A 15,192-nucleotide genomic window follows, 5' to 3' on the forward strand; every position below is an offset into this window, starting at 1 on the left:
CGCCCCCCGGCGGGCACGGGGCGAGGGGCGGGGCTTGTCGGGAATGGGCGGGGTTATGGGAGTGGGCGGGGCCTCGGTGCCACCGGGTCTCGTTCCCCCCGCCGGGATTAACGGGAGGGGGAAAGGGAGGGGGGGTCTCAGCCCCCCCACCCCCTCCCCTTCACCGCGCGTGGGGGGCACCGGGCGAGGGGGACACTGGGGGCTCCGGAGCTGGGAGGGGCTGGGGGCACCCGTGGGGGCAGAACTGGCGCCATTGCGGGGCTCCGGCTGTGGGTGGGGGCTGCAGCACCCGTGAAAGGGCTGGGGGCACACCCGGGACCCCTCTCCTGTCTGTGGGGTCCAGCCGCCCCCAGCCCCTCATCCCTGTGGGGTCCCACAGGTTCCCCCCCCCCGGTGTCCCCCCAGTCCCAGCACTGCCCACCCCCCCCGTGTCCCCCCAATCCCAGCACTGCCCACCCCCCCTCCGTGTCCCCCCCAATCCCAGCACTGCCCACCCCCCCCCCGTGTCCCCCCAATCCCAGCACTGCCCACCCCCAGTTTGGGGGGCCCTGCTCCTGCCCCCCACCACAGACACCGACACACACACACTGGGTGCTGAGCTGTTTATTGGGGTACGGGGGGACCCCACGGTCGGGAGGGAGCAGGGGGGGCAGGGAGGACCCCCAGGGGACTGAGGGGGCAGAGGATGGGGGGGCTGAGCCAGGGTATTTACAAGCAGCAGCTGGGACCTGCGGGGGGGGCACAGGGCCCAGGGGGTCCTGGGGGGGGCACGGGGGGGTCCTCAGAGGAGCCCCGGGGGGGGTCCTGGGGTCTGGTCACTTCTGCAGCCGCTTGATGCGGGCATCGATGTCGGCAAAGTTGTCCTCGACGATGGCCAGGTTGTCCTTCATGGTCTTCTGCACCTGGGGGGGAATGGGGGTGGGGGTGAGTGGGGATGGGGTGGGGATGATGGGGGGCACGTGGGGATGGATGATGGGGCAGGGGGGGATGGGGTGATGGGGTCAGTGGGGATGGGGGCAGTGGGGATGGGGTGATGGGGGCAGTGGGATGGGGGCAGTGGGATGGAGTGATGGGGGCAGTGGGATGGGGTGATGGGGCAGGGGGGGATGGGGTGATGGGGGCAGTGGGGATGGGGGCAGTGGGATGGAGTGATGGGGGCAGGCGGGATGGGGTGATGGGGTCACTGGGGATGGGGTCACTGGAAATGGGGTGATGGGGTCATTGGGGATGGGGTGCTGGGGGCAGTGGGGATGGGGTCACTGGGGATGGGGTGATGGAGTCACTGGGGATGGGGTCACTGGAAATGGGGTGCTGGGGGCAGTGGGGGGCCAGGGGTCCCACCTCAGCCAGCAGCACCGCGTTGTCCTTGAGAGCCCCCGCGATCTCCTGCTGTGTCGTGTCCAGGTGCACCAGCACCTGCCCGAACTGGGTGGCTGGAGATGGACACACCTGAGTGCTGGGGAGGACAGGCAGTGACCCCCACCCAGTGCCCCCCAGCCCCCCCGGCCCCCACCTTGCTCGTGCAGGTCCCTCAGGGTCACCAGGCGCTGCACCACGTCGGGCAGGGCGCTGGCCACGGCGTCCCAGCTCTGCAGCGTCTCGTACAGCTGGTGGATCTGGGGGGCAGCAGGGGGGGTCAGCACAGCCTGGGGGGGCTTTTCTGGATCCCCCCCAGCCTCTGGGCCCCCCAGCCCATACCTTGCTCTGGGTGTCAGCGTCCTGCACCGTGGCCTTGTGCTTGGCGATCTCGTTCACCTTGCCCAGGACGCTCTGGGGTGGGGGAGACAGAAACCCCAAATCCAACAGTGGGCCCCAAACCCAGCAAGGTCTCCCAATTCCAGCAGTGCCCCCCAGCTCCCCTCACCTGCAGCCGAGCCTCCACCTGGTCCAGCACAGCCACGTCCAGAACATTCACCTTGGCCTGCAGCACCTGCACCGTGTCCTGGGGAGGGGGGGCAGGTGAGGGGGGGAACAGCAGCCCCCCCAAAGCGCTGGGGGGAACAGGGGCTCCCCCAAACCCCTCTTGCCCCACTCACCATGAGACTGGAGCCCTTCAGCCCCACCAGCAGTGGGTTCTGTGGGGGGAAACGGTGTCAGTGGGGCCAGATGAAGGATGGGGGTAGGAAAGTGGCAGGAGGGAGGAGGCAGGGCAGCCCCCCCTCCCCTGGGCACCCCCCTGGGCACCCCCCTGGGCACTGACCTGGCTGTCAGGCTCACACCTCATGGCCGCCTCCAGCTGTGCCAGGCGCTTCTCCAGCTCCGACACCTGCGGGGTTTGGGGTGAGGTGCTGGGGCTGCAGTGCAGGGCCGGGTCCCAGGTGTGGTCCCCCCCTGTGGGAGCAGCAGCCCCCGCTCACCTTGGCAGACTGGGCAAACTGGTCCTGCTCCGGCCTCCAGTAGAGCTCGAAGGTGACAGCATCGCCGGCAGGGGCCGTGGCCCGCGCGGGGCCCTTGCCCGGGGTGGCTTTGCTGCACTTGGCCACCTCCAGCTGCTGCAGCAGCCGCCTGGGGACAGCAGGGAGGGGACAGGGTGGGCACGGGGACAGGGCAAGGAGGGGACAAGCTGTCCCAGCCCACGGGGACACTGCCGTGCCCCCCCGGGGTTGTGTCCCCCACTCACTTGGCCAGGGCACCCTCAGGATCAGCGAAGTCGACAGCAGCACCGGGGCCCAGAACCTTCTCCAGGTGGGAGCTGAGCAGCTGCTGCTTCAGCACCTCCACCTGCCTGGCCAGGGCCATGGGCGTCAGCTCCTCCTCTGCCCCCGACTCCTTCACTGAGCTCTGGGGGACACACGGGGGCTGTGTCACCCCCAGGACACACCCTGGGACAGGGGGGGCTCACCTGGGGCAGGTAGGGGCTCACCTGCACACACAGGGGCCGTGTCACCCCCGGGACACACCCTGGGACAGGTGGGGGCTCACCTGGATCTGCTCCACGTCCCGGAGCAGCTCCTGCACCTCGTGCTGCAACCGCTGGAATCGCTGCTGCGGCGTCTCCTTGGCACCAAGACCCTCACCCAGCTGGGGGAGAAATGGGTCGGGGGGCTCAGGAGGGGCCAGGGGGCTCACACAGGGTCAGGGGAGCTCATGGGATGGTGGAGGGGTCATGGTGGTCCAGGGGTCTCAGAGGGCTCAGGGGTCTCAGAGGGCTCAGGGGTCTCACAGGGGCCCCAGAGGTGCTGGCAGCACCTGGCACCAAGCAGAGGGAGCAGGTGAGGCCTGCAGGGACAGGTCAGAGCAGCCTCAAGTGGCACCTAAAGGGGACCTGACGGGGTCAGTGGGGCAGGGCAGGAGCAGCCCAGGAGAGTCCTGAACCCACAGGGAGAGGGGCTGCACTGGAGCTCATCTTCATCCTCATGGAGCTCCTCATCCTCACTCTCAGAGCTCCCCACCTTCATCCTCATGAAGCTCATCTTCACCCCCATGGAACTCCTCATCCTCACCCACATGTAGCTCCTCATCACCACCCCCATGGATCTCCCCATTTTAGCACCCGCAGAGCTCCTCCTCTTCCTCCTCCCCCGGAGCTCTAAAGCTGTGGGGTGGTTCAGGCTGGTGCTGTGCCCCCCATGGAATGTGGGGGTTTCCTGCCCTTTGCCCAAACCCAGCTGCTCCCAGAGCAAACCCGAGCTGGGCCGGTGTGGGGGGTGATGGCCTGGCCTGACAGTGACGAGGCCAGGGGACACAGCTGTCACCCCCTCCCAGCAGGCCAAGAAGGAGCCAGGTGACCCTGAGCCACCTTCTCCCCTTTGGCCCTGGGTGACAGGGACTGCAGCCCACCCTGAGGGTCCTGAGGGAGCAGAGGAACTGGGACAGCCCAGGGAATGGGGGTGTCAGAACTTCAGAGTCAGCGAGGGGACAGGCAGGGCTGGGGGGGGATACAGAGCCCAGCACCAGCACATGGGGGGTACCCAGGAGAGGCCCGGGGGTCCTGGGGACACCCAGCTGAACATGAGCCAGACAGGGTTACCCTGGGACCCCCGTGTCCCCCCCAGATCCACCCTGGGACCCCCAGCTCCACCCAGGACCTGGTGACCAGCGCTGTCCTGAGCACCCTCGGGGGTCTGCGCTGGGGACAGGGGCTCCCAGCACGGCAGACTGGGATGGACTGGGCAGAGACCAGCACGGCACTGGTGGAGCTGGCACACGGCTGGGGGCTGCAGCAGGTGACCCCGGGGGTCCCAGGGGACCTGTGGCACGCAGGGGTGGGGAGGAGGGGGTGCCCCTGGCCCACTCACCATCTCATACTCCCCAGCCTCGTAACCCGTCGTCCGCGTGCGGCCGATGCGGTCAGAGAAATCTGGAGGAGGCAGAGCCAGGTGTGAGCCAGCCCAGCTCGGGGGGCTCGGTGCCCCCTGCCCCCCTGGCCCGTGCCCAGCCCCCCTGGCCCGTGCCCAGCCCTCCTGGCCCGTGCCCAGCTCACCCACACCCTCGGTGCCCAGGCGCTTGTCCCGGAACTTCTCGTAGGCAGCGTTGGGGTTGATGATCAGGTGCTCCACGCTGGTGCTGCTCAGCTCCTCCTGCACACGGAGCCACGTCAGGGACAGGGACAGGGACAGGGAAAGGGACAGGGACTCCCAGACTGCCACCACCTCCCCCAGCACGGACAGGGATGGGGAAAAGGGAGCCCCAGGGCTGCCACCACCCCCAGCACACGGCGTGGGCAGGGCTGGGGGTGCTGCTCCTCCCCAGGACACAGGCCCCCAGGGCAGCCCGGTGAGGGCTCTGCTGGCAGGGATGTGACATGTCCCCAAGGGTCCAGGGCGGGGACATTGCACCCCCCGACTGGCCTGGCCCGGGAGAGGTACCCTCAAGAGTGTTGGAGCCCTGGTGCAGTGTGGGGACATCAGACCCTAGGCTGGCCCAGCATGGTGACACTGGGCCCTGGTGACACTGGGCCCTGGTGACACTAACCCAGTGACACTGGGCCCTGGTGACACTAACCCGGTGACACCAGGCCCTGGTCTGGCCCAGCCCAGCAGGCAGGGCTCCCCAGAGGTGTTGGGACTCTGAGCCCCTGATGTGGCCCAGCTCAGGGATCCCCAAGGTTCAGCCTATCCCAAACTGTGGAACATTCCAGCAGCCCCTGGCCAGCACCAGGACCCACTGCTGGTCCCTCCAGGGTGACCCCTGTCCCCGTGGGACTATCACTGTCCCCCAGCTGCGTTCTGGCAGGACAACCTCCTCCCCAGGGTGACCCCCTGGGGCTGTCACTGCCCTCTGGCTGCCTTTGGGGCTCATCAGGGGGGCAGTGGGGGGCGTAGGCCCCCAGACCCCCAGGCCAGAGGGCCGTGCCCTGTGCCAGGCAGGGTGGGCACAGCCGGTGTGTCCCTCGGCCCCTGCTGCCATCAAGGGTGTCCCCAGCTCAGCAGGGCTCGGGGGGACCCAAAGGAGCCCGTGTGGCCCTGTGCAGCCCCTGGCTCTGGCCCGGGTGGATCAGGGCCCTGGTTGGCTGCGGGCAGTGAGAGCGGCGGGAGCAGCGCTGGCAGCGTTAGGGGGCTGCGGTGGCTGGCAGCGGGTGACGGTGCCTGAGGGACAGTGACAGTGGCTGGGACACGGGCGCTTACCAGCTCCTGGCGTTTCCCAGAGGTGAGAAAGTCAGAGCAAGGTTAGAGAGGGGAGAGAGAGACAAAATCCGCGTTAGAAGGTCCGGCCCGCGCCCACCGCCCCCCGAGGGCTGGGGACCCCAGCGGGACAGGGAACCCCACGGGATGGATGGGGACCCCCGAGGGCTGGGGACCCCCGAGGGCTGGGGACCCCCGAGGGCCAGGGGCAGTGGGACAGACCCCCGAGGGCAGCTGGGGATGGGGGCAGCAGGGCTGTGCCCTGGAGGGGAGCAGGAGGTGACAGAGTTTTGGGGATCACCCCAAACTCCCCTCAGCAGCTCCAGCTCCTGCCTGGGGGAAACGTGAGTGCAGGCAGGTGCTCCCCCCCAGGACCCCAACACTCAGTGGGACCCCCGGGGAGCCTGGGGGGCTCTGTAGGGCCAGGGGCTGCCCCAGCCCAGCAGCTGCCCCTTGCAATGCTGGCAGCAGTGAGGGGGCTCAGCACGGCCCCCCCACACCCAGGCAGTGCCCCAGGGCAATGAGACCCAGCCCGGGGGTCCTGGGGGGTCCCGGGGGGTCCCAAGGCCAGGTGGGCAGTGCAGGCAGCAGGCAGAGGATGCAGAGGGCAAGGCAGAGCGGGGGGCAGTGCAGGGCACCCCAAAACCCCCATGCACATGCAGCAGTGCCCCCCCATGCACCCCAAAGCAGGGCCGAGCTTACTTGTGCAAACTGAGTCCAGGCCAGGCGGGAGCGGGGGGGAAGCGGGGGGAGCCCTGGTCAGTTTGGGGGGCTCCCCGAGGGGGAGGAAGGACCCCCCAACACCCCAGAGCTGGTGAAGGGCTCCCCGAGGCAGGGGGGGCTTAGGACCCCCCCATCTGTCACCTCCCACCACAGTAGGGGCCACCTCATGCCTTTGGGCTCAAACCCCTGTTTCAGCCCATCTTGCTGCTCTGGCCCTCACAGGGGGGGGTCTCTCTGCCCCCCTCAGGATTTGGGGGTACCTGGTGTGTCCCTGCTCCGTGCCAGGGACCTCTGCCAATCTCCTGGACCTCAAAAACACCCATGGCACTGACAGCAGAGGGTGGGTGCTTGCACCCCCTGCACCCCCAAGGCCCAGCACCCCCTCACTGGCTCGGGGGGCACGGAGTCACCCCTCAAGCTGTGACCCCGGAACCCCCATTGTCCTCCCCAGCACACCTGGGGGTCACCCCACACCCTGGGGGTCCTCTCTGCCATGTGGCCTCAAGGACAGAATCCAGTGTCACCCCCCGGCCCTGGGGGTCCTTTGGGCCCCTCAGTGATGGAGCTCTGGGTCACTCCCTGCTCTGGGGTCCCCTGAGCCCCACAAGGATGAGCCCCCCCCCCTGTCACTCCACAGTGACCCCCTGGGACAATGGCCTCAGCCCAGGCTGGGCACCCACAGTACTCAGAGCAGGTTTAGGGGCCCCCCTTGTTCCCCTCAGGGTGGGGTAGGGGGGCTGGCAGCCCCGTTCCTCTTGGGGACAAGGACAGCAAGGACAGGGACAGCCAGCCCGTGTGGGAGGGGGCTGTGTGCTGCTCTCCCCTTCCTGCCCCACAGCACAGGCACGGTGCCACTGCAGGGGATGGGGGCCACACTGCAGGGGACAGTGCCACTGCAGGGGGACACTGGGACTGTGGGGGACACTGTCACCATGGGGAGGGACACTGTCAATGTGGGGGGACATTGGGATTGTGGGGGACACTGTCATTATGGGGGAACACTGTCACTGCAAGGGACACTCACTATGGGGGAACACTGTCACTGTGGGGGGACACTGGGACTGTGGGGTGATGTGTCACTGTGGGGCACACTGGGACTGTGGGGGGACACTGTCACCATGGTGGGGACACTGTCACTGTGGGGGACACTGTCACTGTGGGGGACATTGGAACTGTGGGGGACACTGTCATTTTGGGGGGGGGACACTGTCACTATGGGGTGATGTGTCACTGCAGGGGACACTGTCACCATGGGGGACACTGTCACTGTGGGGGGACACTGGGACTGTGGGGTGATGTGTCACTGTGGGGCACACTGGGACTGTGGGGGGACACTCAGTATGGGAGAACACTGTCACTGCAGGGGGACATTGTCCCTGTGGGGTGCTGTGTCCCCGTGGGGTGCTGTGTCACCGTGCAGGGTGTGCTGCTGCTGGGTGCATGGGGGGCCGGTTCCCTGCCCCAGTGCCAGTCCTGGGGGTCCCGGGGGGTTCTGGGGGTCCAGTCCAGCTGCTGCTCCCCCCCCAGCCGGGCCTTACCGCCTCGAACTCGGCCTGGTCATCCTCGGGCAGGTCACTGGTCTCGTACACGTCGGGCTCGTTCCGGGCCTGTGGCACCAGGGGCTGGGCTGGGACCCCCAGCTCACCCCCACACCTCATCCCCACGGACATCTCTGATGGGCCACATCTCCCTCTGGACACCCCAATGTCCCCACACCCCTTGCTGACTGCCCCCAAACACCCCAATGTCCCCCCAGCACCCCGAGTCACTGCCCCTGTCCCCTGACCTCCCCCAGCTCCCTGTCCCAGCTCCCACAGTCACCCCAAACACACGGGGTGCTCCCACCCCACAGGGATCTGGCTTCACCCCACAGACAGACCCACAGACAGACAGACAGGCCCTCCCTGGCACCCCAAGCCCCCTCCCATTCCTACAGACACCCCAAACGTTGCCAAGCCCCACACCCCACTGAGCCCTCAGCTCACCCCCACATCTTCTCAGAGACCCACAACCTCTCAGATTCCCCAAATCCCCCCGGCTCCCCAGACCCTGTCGGTCATTCCAAGCTCAGACCCCCCAAAACTGACTCAATCCCTGCAGCCCCTCAGACCCCCCAGTGCCCTTGGACCACCTCAGGACCCTTGATTCCCCCAATCCCCTCAGATCCCCCCCAAACCACTCAAAACCTCTGCCCCCCACCAGTGCCTGCAGACCCCTGAATCCCTACAGATTCCCCCGGATCCCCTCATCACCCTGAGACACCCCGCAGCACCCTCAGATCCCCAAATCCCTGCAGATTCCCCTGGATCCCCTCACTATGCTGAGATACCCCACAGCACCCTCAGATCCCCAAATCCCTGCAGATTCCCCCGAATCCTGTCACTATGCTGAGACACCCCACAGCACCCTCAGATCCCCAAATCCCTGCAGATTCCCCTGGATCCCCTCACTATGCTGAGACACCCCACAGCACCCTCAGATCCCCAAGTTCCTGCAGAGTCCCCCCAAATCCCTGCAGATTCCCCTGGATCCCCTCACTATGCTGAGACACCCCACAGCACCCTCAGATCCCCCTGACCCGCTCGGACCCCTCAGACCCTCTCAGAGCCGCCCTTCTCCCACCTCCCCAGTCCCTCCATGTTCCGCGGGTCCCCTCATGTTCCGAGACCCCCTGGCCCCCTCAGACCCCCTCAGGCCCCCCGGCTCTCCCAGACCCCCAGATCCCCGCAGTTCCCTCATTCTCCTCCAGGGTCCTGACTCCCCCGATCCCCTCAGAGCCCTCAGCACCCCCAGGCCCCGATCCCCTCAGAGCCCCCTTGATCCCCCAGGCCCCCAGTCTCCTCAGAACCCTCAGCACCTCTCAGACCCCCTCGATCCTCCCTGATCCCCCCGGCCCTTCCGACCCTCTCAGCACCCCCAGGCCCCTGATCCCCTCACAGCCCCCCTGATTCCCCCAGCCCTCCCGATCTCCTCAGAGCCCTCAGGACCCCTCAGACCCCCGCGATTCCCTCAGAGCCCTCAGCACCCTTCAGACCCCCCCCCGATCCCTCCGGCCCTCCCGACCCCATCAGACCCCTCAGCACCCCCAAGCCCCTGATCCCCTCAGACCCCTCAGCACCCCCAGGCCCCTGATCCCCTCAGACCCCTCAGCATCCCCAGGCCCCTGATCCCCTCAGACCCCTCAACACCCCCAAGCCCCTGATCCCCTCAGACCCCTCAGCACCCCCAGGCCCCTGATCCCCTCAGACCCCTCAGCACCCCCAGGCCCCTGATTCCCTCAGACCCCTCAGCACCCCCAGGCCCCCGATCCCTTCAGACCCCTCTGATCCTCTCAGACCCCCCCGATCCCCTCAGAGCCCTCAGCACCCCTCAGACCCCGCTGATCCCTCCGGCCCTCAAGATCCCTCAGAGCCCTCTGCTCTCCCAGGCCCCTGATTCCCTCACACCCCCCCGATCCCCTCACAGCCCTCAGCACTCCCAGGCCCCCGATCCCTTCACACCCTCCATAGCCTCCCACACCCCGTCAGAGCCCCGGTTCCTCCCCGGCCCGGCCCCTCACTCACGATGCCGGGCAGGTCGGCGTACTTGGGGTCGGCCATGGCGGGGGCGGTACTGGAGGCCGGTGTTGGGGGGTCAGTAATGTGGGGGGAGTCAGTAATGGGGGTCGGTGTTGGGGGTCAGTACAGGGGGGGCCGGTGCCGGGGGGTCCCGGAATGGCCGCGCAGGGCCGGGGCGGGGCCGATCTCGCGAGAGCGGCGCGGGGCGGCGCGAGAGGAGAGAGCGCAGGGGCGGGATAGGGGCGGAGCCTGGCAGGGATGGGGCGGGGCCGGGGCGGGGCCTGGTGGGAATGGGGCGGGGCCTGGTAGCGAATAGGGCGGGGCCTGGCGGGGCAGGGCCGGGGGCGGGGCCTGAGCGAGCAGACGGGGCGGGGGCGGCACTGGGGGGACAATGGGGGGACAATGGGGGGGACAGGGGACACACGGACACGGGGAGCACAATGAGGGGACACACGGACACGGGGGGGACAATGAGGAGACAGGGGACACACGGACACGGGGGTGCGACGGGGGACACACGGACACGGAGGGGGGGACAATGGGGGGGCAGAGGACACACGGACACGGGGGGGACACGGGGGTACAAGGGGGACACAGCGGGGGTGAACAAGGGGCGGGGAACGGGGGGTGGACACGGGGGGTGACACAGAGGGGAACACACGGGTGGGGGCACACGGGGACACGCACGGGGACACACATGGGGGGCACAGGGGGATGGGGGGACACGGTGGGGACACGGGGGACACCCGGGCCGGACTCACGGGTGGGGGCACGCACAGGCCGGGTGGCACTGGGGGGCACCATTGGGGTGTCCTGGGCTGTCCCCCATGGTGGGGCTGCCCTTCTCAGCCGCGGGAGACCCCCGGGCTCAGCTCCGGCCCCCCCGGGCTCAGCTCCGGACCCCCCGGGCACAGCTCCGGCCCCCCCGGGCTCAGCTCCGGACCCCCCCGCCGTGTTTGGGGGTCACCCGCAGGGGGGGCCGGGCAGAGCCCCCGCTGTACCGGGGGGGATGAGTCAGGACCGCGGCCTTCCCGCGGGGGGGCACCGAGCAGGGAGGCCGGGGGGGGCTGGCCCCGCTCCCCCTCCCCGTCCGCGCCCCCGGGTCCCGATCCCCGGCCCGTCCTGCTCCCCCCGCCGTGAATCAGCACTTTGGGGGGGCCCGTGCCCAGCGCGGCGCCCCCCCCTCAGTCCCGGCCACCTTAAGAGCCGCGGGCGGCTCCACCTTAAGGCGGGGGAGGGGGCGCGGGGGGGCGGCCCCCCCCCCCCCCCCCCCCCACCCGCCGGTCCCGGGGCTGCAGTGGCGACAGCAGCGGTCACAGGAGCGGCGACAGCGGCAGCTGCGGAGCGTCAGCCCCGCCCGGCGCCGCCTCCCGCATCCTGCAGCCCCGCGAGCCGCATCCCTGAGCAGCATCCTGCATCCCTGGGTACCACCCGCAGCCCTGGGTACCACCCTGCAGTGCTGAGCGGCATCCTGCATCCCTGAGCAGCATCCTGCATCCCTGGGTACCACCCCTGAGCAACATCCTGCAGTGCTGAGCAGCATCCTGCATCCTTGGGTACCACCCTGCAGTGCTGAGCAGCATCCTGCATCCTTGGGTACCACCCGGGCAGCATCCTGCATCACTGAGCAACATCCTGCATCTCTGAGCAGCATCCTGCATCCTTGGGTACCACCCCCGAGCAGCATCCTGCATCCTTGGGCAGCATCCTGCATCCCTGGGTACCTGCATCCTTGGGCAGCATCCTGCATCTCTGAGGAGCATCCCGAGCCCTTGGGTACCACCCGGCATCCCTGAGCAGCACCCTGCACCCTCGGGTACCGCTCAGCACCCCCGGGTGCCACCGTGCCCGCCGGTGCCAGCTGTCCCTTAGGCTGTGAGCAGCGCCCCGGGTGAGCCCCCCGACCCGAGCCCCCCCGTGTGGAAGCCCCCCGAGCCCCGGCATGGCCGAGCCCAGCTCCGAGTGCAGCATCAAGGTCCTGTGCCGCTTCCGGCCGCTCAACCAGGCCGAGATCCTGCGGGGGGACAAATTCCTGCCCGTGTTCCAGGGGGACGACAGCGTCGTGCTGGGGGTGAGTCACGGGGGGGGACAGGGGCGAGTACCCCCATTTGGGGGGCGCTGTCACTCGGGGGGGGGCAGATCCTGTTCTGGGGAGGGGGGGAAGCGCTGCTGGGTGTGGCCGCTGCCCCCAGGGACTCTCCCCGTGCTCCCCCCCCTCTGCATTTCCGAGGCTCCCGGAGCTCCCAGTTTGCCCAGTGCCGGAGGGGGGCGCTCCCAGTTTGCCCAGTGCCGGGGGATGGCGCTCCCAGTTTGCCCAGTGCCAGGGGATGGCGCTCCCAGTTTGCCCAGTGCCGGGGGATGGCATTCCCAGTTTGCCCAATGCCGGGGGGGGGGGCGCTCCCAGTTTGCCCAGTGCGGGGGGGGCGGGCGGTGTTTACATGGAGCGGACACGCCCTGACCCCCCCCGGGGGGGCCTCAAAGCAACCGCGGGTGGGGGGGGGGGATGCCGCAGGACCCCCCCCCCTCCCCTGCGCTGCGGCCCTGCCCTTTGTTAGGGGCTCATCCGGGGGGGGGATGAGGCCCCCAAAATATCGGCCCCCAAAATATCGGCCCCCAAAATATCGGCACCCAAATTATCGGCACCCCATAACGGCCCCCCCTTGTCCGGGGGGGGGCGTGGGGGGGGGAAGCGACGGTCCTGGGGGGAAAACGGGGTGGGGGCGCGGGGGTGTCCGTGGAGGGGGGGGTCCATAAATAGGGGGGGTCCGTGAGTGCAGGAGGGGTCCGTGGGTGGGGGGGGGGGTCCGTGGATGGGGCATCCGTGGATAGGGGGGGTCCGTGGAGGGAGGGGTCCGTAAATGAGGAGGGGTCCGCGAGTGCAGGGATGTGGATGCGGGGCGGGGGGGGGTCCGTGGGTGCGGGGGGTCCGTGGATGGGGGGTCCGTGGTACGGGGGGGGGGTCCATGCACGGGGGCGTCCGTGGATGCAGGGGGGGTCCTTGGATGGGGGGGGGTTCATGCATGGGGGGTCCGTGGATGCGGGGGTTCCGTGGATGGGGGGTTCATGCATGGGGTGGTCCGTGGATGCGGGGGTTCCGTGGATGGGGGGGGGGGGTTCCGTGGATGGGGGGGGGGTCTTTGGCCGGGAGTTCATGCACGGGGGGTCCCTGGACAGGGGGGGTCCGTGGATGGGGGGGGTCCGCCCGTGGCGGGGCTGTGGCGGTGCCGGCGCAGTGCGGGGGTGCGGGGGGAGCCGCGGGGGCGGCGTTGCGGGCCGGGGCTGTGGGGAAGGGCCGGGGGGCGCTGGGATGGGGGTGCGGGGCAGGGGAGGAAGGGGGTGCGGGGGGTGCGGGGGGTGCGTGACCGGCGGCGGGCGGGGCCGCGGAGCTGCGGCGGCTGCGGGGCCCCGGGGGGGCCGGGGGGAGCGGGGGCGAGGGCTGCTGGCACCGGCCGGCCCCGTGCCCCCGAGCCCCCCGTGTGTCCCCGTGGCCGTCTGTCCTCATGTCCGTGTGTCCCCGTGCCCCTTTGTCCCCGTGGCCGTGTGTCCCCGTGTCCATCTGTCCCCATGTCTGTGTGTCCCCATGGCTGTGTGTCCCCGAGCCCCTTTGTCCCCATGGCCGTGTGTCCCCATGTCCATCTGTCCCCATGTCCGTGTGTCCCCATGGCTGTGTATCCCCGTGCCCCCGAGCCCCCCGTGTGTCCCCGTGGCCGTCTGTCCCCATGTCCGTCTGTCCCCATGTCTGTGTATCCCCGTGGCGCTGTGTCCGTCTGTCCCCGTGTCCGTCTGTCCCCGTGGCCGTGTGTCCCCGTGTCCATCTGTCCTCATGTCTGTGTGTCCCCGTGTCCGTCTGTCCCCATGGCCGTGTTTCCCCATGTCTGTGTGTCCCCGTGTGTTCGTGTGCCCCCGTGTCCGTCTGTCCCCGTGTCCGTGTTTCCCCATGTCTGTGTGTCTCCGTGTCCCTGTGTCCCCCTGTCCGTGTGTCCCCATGTCCCCCCGTCCGTCTGTCCCCGTGTCCCGGCTCAGCACCGGGGCCTGGACAGCTCCCGGGGGAGGGGTGGGGGTGTATAGGGGGTCTCCGTGGGTCTGGGGGTGTCTGGCTGTCTATGGGGGGCTCTAGGGGGGCCTGGGGGGTCCTTGGGGATCTAGGGGGGGTCTGCGGGGTCTGTAGGGGAATAGGGGGGCTCCATGGGGGTCTGTAGGGGAATAGGGGGGGTCTGTAGGGGAATAGGGGGGTCTGTGGGGGTCTGTGGGGGTCTGAGCATTCTGTGGTGGTGTGAGGGGGGCTGGGGGTGGTCTGTGAGGGGGCTGAGGGGTCCTTGGGGCTTTGTGGGGCTGTGAGGGGTCTGTGGGGATCTATGGGGAGTTATGGGGGAGTCTGGAGGGTTCTGGGGGTCTGTGAGGGGCTCAGGGGTCTGTGGGGATCCATGGGGAAGTCTGGAAGGTTCTGGGGGGCTGTGAGAGGGTTTGGAGGGGGGGATCTGTGCGGATATCGGGGGCCGGGGATGTGTGTGGGGGCCGGGTCCCTCAATGGGGGGTTCCGGGTGGGTACCGGGGGTACAGATTGAGACCCCCCCAGGCCCCCCGTCCCTTACCGGGACTCCCTGAGGGGTCCTGAGGCTGTGCCAGCCCCCAGCGCCTCGGGGGGGTCCCTGGGGATGGTGACCCCCGGGCAGGGCGGGGGTCTCGGGCCGGTGCCCCCCGTGTCTGTCCCGGGATTTGTCTGGATGGTGCCCCCCGTGTCTCGGGGGGTCTCTGCCCGGTGTCCCCGTGTCTGTCCCGGGGTCTCTGCCCCATGCCCCCCGTGTCTCGGGGGTCTCTCTGGATGGTGCGGGGGGGTCTCTGGATGGTGCCTCCGTGTCTCGGGGGGTCCCTCTGCCCGGTGCCCCCCGTGCCTCGGGGGTCTCTGCCCGGTGCCCCCCGTGTCTCGGGGGTCTCTGCCCGGTGTCCCCCGTGTCTCGGGGGTCTCTGCCCGGTGCCCCCCGTGTCTCGGGGGGTCTCTGCCCGGTGTCTCCGTGTCTGTCTCGGGGGTCTCTGCTCGGTGCCCCCGTGTCTCGGGGGGTCTCTCTGCCCGGTGACCCCGTGTCTGTCCCTCTGTCCCCCCCAGGGCAAGCCGTACGTGTTCGATCGCGTGTTCCCCCCGAACACCACGCAGGAGCAGGTGTACCACGCGTGTGCCATGCAGATCGTCAAGGGTGAGAGGGCGCGGGGACAGCGGGGACAGAGCGGGGACAGTGGGGACAGAGCGGGGACAGTGGGGACAGAGCAGAGACAGTGGGGACAGAGCGGGGACAGTGGGGACAGAGCGAGGACAGCGGGGACAGAGTGGGGACAGAGCGGGGACAGCGGGG

At 69.2% G+C, this 15,192-nt stretch overlaps 2 protein-coding genes across 2 annotated transcripts in view; one reads left to right on the top strand and one right to left on the bottom strand.

Annotated features, from left to right (window-relative positions):
• Positions 1-588: 588 nt before the first annotated feature.
• On the bottom strand, positions 589-10,203 carry DCTN2 (dynactin subunit 2). The gene is made up of 14 exons (XM_036399797.2): positions 9,851-10,203; positions 7,826-7,894; positions 4,424-4,520; positions 4,239-4,300; positions 2,923-3,021; positions 2,621-2,781; positions 2,358-2,505; positions 2,201-2,266; positions 2,037-2,075; positions 1,865-1,942; positions 1,699-1,770; positions 1,514-1,616; positions 1,342-1,433; positions 589-902 (listed from the first exon to the last, which is right to left on the bottom strand). Exons 1-14 carry the CDS (start codon positions 9,884-9,886, stop codon positions 816-818), a joined length of 1,209 nt encoding a protein of 402 aa, XP_036255690.1. The 5' UTR covers positions 9,887-10,203; the 3' UTR covers positions 589-815.
• A 943-nt stretch (positions 10,204-11,146) lies between these two features.
• Positions 11,147-15,192, top strand: part of KIF5A (kinesin family member 5A) — a 34,027-nt gene continuing 29,981 nt past the window's right edge. Inside the window, 2 exon segments of the mRNA XM_036399780.2 lie at positions 11,147-11,915; positions 14,949-15,036. Of these exon segments, the coding sequence (XP_036255673.2) occupies positions 11,787-11,915; positions 14,949-15,036 (217 nt within the window). The 5' untranslated portion in view covers positions 11,147-11,786.

Source organism: Molothrus ater, chromosome 30 (assembly GCF_012460135.2).
Source record: "Molothrus ater isolate BHLD 08-10-18 breed brown headed cowbird chromosome 30, BPBGC_Mater_1.1, whole genome shotgun sequence".
Classification (NCBI taxonomy): Eukaryota; Metazoa; Chordata; class Aves; order Passeriformes; family Icteridae; genus Molothrus; species Molothrus ater.